This window comes from Aegilops tauschii, chromosome 4 (genome assembly GCF_002575655.3).
Source record: "Aegilops tauschii subsp. strangulata cultivar AL8/78 chromosome 4, Aet v6.0, whole genome shotgun sequence".
NCBI classification, from domain to species: domain Eukaryota; kingdom Viridiplantae; phylum Streptophyta; class Magnoliopsida; order Poales; family Poaceae; genus Aegilops; species Aegilops tauschii.
This window is the reverse complement of record NC_053038.3, coordinates 464,823,236-464,826,274: the sequence shown is the minus strand read 5'-3', so window position 1 is coordinate 464,826,274 and position 3,039 is coordinate 464,823,236. Positions and strand designations below refer to the sequence as shown.

At 53.9% G+C, this 3,039-nt stretch overlaps 1 protein-coding gene across 1 annotated transcript; it reads left to right on the top strand.

Moving 5' to 3' along the window:
* Window positions 1–773: 773 nt before the first annotated feature.
* Window positions 774–2,590, top strand: LOC123493553 (uncharacterized). The gene is made up of 3 exons (XM_045227254.2): window positions 774–1,291; window positions 1,731–1,881; window positions 2,053–2,590. Exons 1-3 carry the CDS (start codon window positions 855–857, stop codon window positions 2,287–2,289), a joined length of 825 nt encoding a protein of 274 aa, XP_045083189.1. The 5' UTR covers window positions 774–854; the 3' UTR covers window positions 2,290–2,590.
* The last annotated feature ends 449 nt before the right edge of the window (window positions 2,591–3,039 follow it).

Below are 3,039 nucleotides of genomic sequence, written 5' to 3'. Positions count from 1 at the left end.
AGCTGCCTGCCTGCCTGCCTGCCAATAGTTTCTACGGCTATATAATCTCCCGCCGTCGCATAACCGAAATCCCCAACCGCTCTACCAAATCAGAGACCATGGAGGAGTTCAACGCCATGGAGATGCTCGCGGCGCGCATTGAGCCTCTGCTGGAGGACGGCTCCGACGACCCCGACCTCCTGCCCGAGCCCGAGGAGCAGCCGCAGCACGGCCAGCAGGGCACCCTCCCGCGTCCCGCGGCGGTCGCTGGCGGTGGCGGGTTCCTCCGACCGGTCGCCGCCTCCAACGCCTTCCTCCCCCCGAGCCTCGGGTACTACCCTTCGCTCCCCTCGCCGCGCGTCCCGCCCGGTACCGAGTACTTGGCTTCCCTTTCCTCGCCGCGCGTCCCGCCCGGTACCGAGTACTTGGCTTCGCTTCCCTCGCCGCACGCCACGCCGGGCGCCGACTGCTTCGCTTCGCTTCCCTCGCCGCACGCCACGCCGGGCGCCGACTGCTTCGCTTCGCTTCCCTCGCCGCACGCCACGCCGGGCGCCGACTGCTTCGCTTCGCTTCCCTCGCCGCACGTCCCGGCGGGCGCCTTCGCTTCGCTTCCCTCGCCGCACGTCCCTCTTGCCGCTGAGCAGCAGCAGTTCCTTCCGCCGCGCCCTCAGCAAGACCAGTTCGTCCCGGACGCGGGGCATTACCGCCCCTACTACCCACGGGTCCCACCGGGCGCCGCCGTCTACTACGGCCCGCGCGGCGGCGACGCCTACTACGGCCCGCGCGGCGGCGATTCCTACTACGGCGCGCCCCCTGCCTCGGTGGGGCATCATCACCACAACAACGTCCCCACCGGATCCGTGGTCTCCGCCCAGATGGCGCTCGTGGAGACCTCGGCGCGGAGGCAGCAGCAGGAGGGGCACCCGCACGCGGCCCAGACATCGCGCCTGCCGCGGCACCTCGACATTGGGGCGGCTTCGACATCGAGCCGTCCAAGGCCAAGCAACTTCACCTCGTCGATTCCAAGGCATCTTGTCGATCGGAAGGACATCAGGCCGCTGCTTACATCCACTCTGTCAGCTGAACAAGTTGTGCGCCTGCTTCAATCAAGGGACGACCAAGTGCAGCGCATTGTGCTCGGCCATGTCAGGTCACGTATCGGCACTATGATGGCCGACAAAGAGGGCAGCAAGGTGTTCCTCGCGCTACTTCATAACTCAAGAGGGAAGTGGCAGGACCTGGAGTCAATTGTACAAGGGGTGGCGGGGGCCCCTGCGCTGAGAACAAAAAACAATGAAGAATTTGACAACTGGTAAGAATTTGCCTGCTGCATATATAGTTTTGATGTGGAACTTTCTGTTTGTATGCTTCATTTGCATTGTGCATGTCCAGGATAAACTCTGAATTTGCCTGACTGCTGCATATCTAGTTTTGATGTGGAACTCTTTGTTTGTGTGCTTAATTTGGGTTGTGCATGTTCAGGATAAACTCTGAATTTGCCTGACTGCTGCATATGTAGTTTTGATTTGGAACTCTTTGTTTGTGTGCTTAATTTGGGTTGTGCATGTTCAGGATAAACTCTGAATTTGCCTGACTGCTGCATATGTAGTTTTGATTGGAACTCTTTGTTTGTGTGCTTAATTTGGATTGTGCATGTTCAGGATAAACTCAGAATTTGCCTGCCTGCTACATATGTAGTTTTGATTTGGAACTTTGTGTCTGTGTGCTTAATCTGGATTGTGCATGTTCAGGATAAACTCTCTTAGGTCGGTGATCACAACGGTGGCAGAGCAACCCTTACTGATAAAGATGCTGCTCAACAGTTTGCTCAACAAAAGGCTCATGGACAGCGCCCGAGAAGAGGAATTGACTAAGCATCTCTTTAACATCGTGTCCATCGAGGTATGTTTAAATTGCAGTCAGTGATCTCCTCTAGATGCATACAATATAATAGATGAGACCACGGCCAGCCTCACTGGCAAGGGTACTGTGCAGCGATCAAAGCCTCCTCCTGCCCCGTTTTCCTTCTTTTTCTCGAGACTCTGATTCAGATGACTACTGTATGTGTTGCAGATTCTATGCGAGCATGGCATCGAGTGCTTGACCAGCAACAGAGAATATGCAAGGCATGTGTCAGGGTTTTTGATCGAGCTTTATGGGCGTGCTTCAGGAAAATTTCTCAGAGATATTGAAGACCTACTAATTGAGAATGCCATGGGCTTGGCGGTCGGAGCCTACAGGTACTACAATTTATATAATGCCCTTTCTAGATTGTGTGTTGTGAGACCCTTTCAAGATTGTGTGTTGTGAGTTGTGACCCCTTTGACGTGGTGCATCCAGCAATTATTTGCTCCAGCACGTACTCAGGAAATGCAGCCCTGAGATGAAGAAGCGACTCATGGAGAAGCTGGCACAGGACATTGTCTATTTGTGTGCAGATCAGCAGGGCGTATCCGTGATGCAGTGTTACTTCAAGCTACCTGATGCGTCCCTTGACACTGAAACGATGCGTCTTGTTCTGGATTCACTGATCGGCCTCAACGACGATCGACTTTCTGCGATGGTAAACGGAACTCATTCAAGTACCGTCATCTGTGAGGCACTAAAGAAGAGGCAGTGCAGTCATGTAAGTTTCGATCCCTCTCCTCCATCTTGTGTGGCAATTTTGCTTACTCTCAAGTCTCAAGTCAAGTCTCATCCCATTAGATAACCCATGTCTGACAATGATGATATACATGCAGGAGGTGAACAGGAAGGTGCGCGCACTTGCACTAAGGATCAACCAGCTTCCGGAGGTCGCCCTACAAGAGAACGAGTCGTCCAAGGCAGTTCTGCGGTTTGCCGCCTGAGCGCTAAGATTTGTCAATCCCAACATCCCCAACCTCCACGACAATTAGAGCAACCTTGGATTGGCAAAACGATAACTGTCTCCTCTATTTTGCTTGTCCCTGCCTGTCGTCCATGCTGTCTGGGATATGATTGTTCTGTAAATTCGTTGTTTTGCATGTATGTTGATTGTGCTACAAACTCAAAAGTTTTGTATTCATCAAGTGCGCTTCC

Bases quoted from the DNA above. Each gene is read 5' to 3' on its own strand.
- LOC123493553 (XM_045227254.2), top strand. From the start codon at position 855: ATGGCGCTCGTGGAGACCTCGGCGCGGAGGCAGCAGCAGGAGGGGCAC. The intron at 1,292-1,730 runs GTAAGAATTTGC...GTGCATGTTCAG, and splicing joins AATGAAGAATTTGACAACTG to GATAAACTCTCTTAGGTCGG. The intron at 1,882-2,052 runs GTATGTTTAAAT...TATGTGTTGCAG, and splicing joins TTAACATCGTGTCCATCGAG to ATTCTATGCGAGCATGGCAT.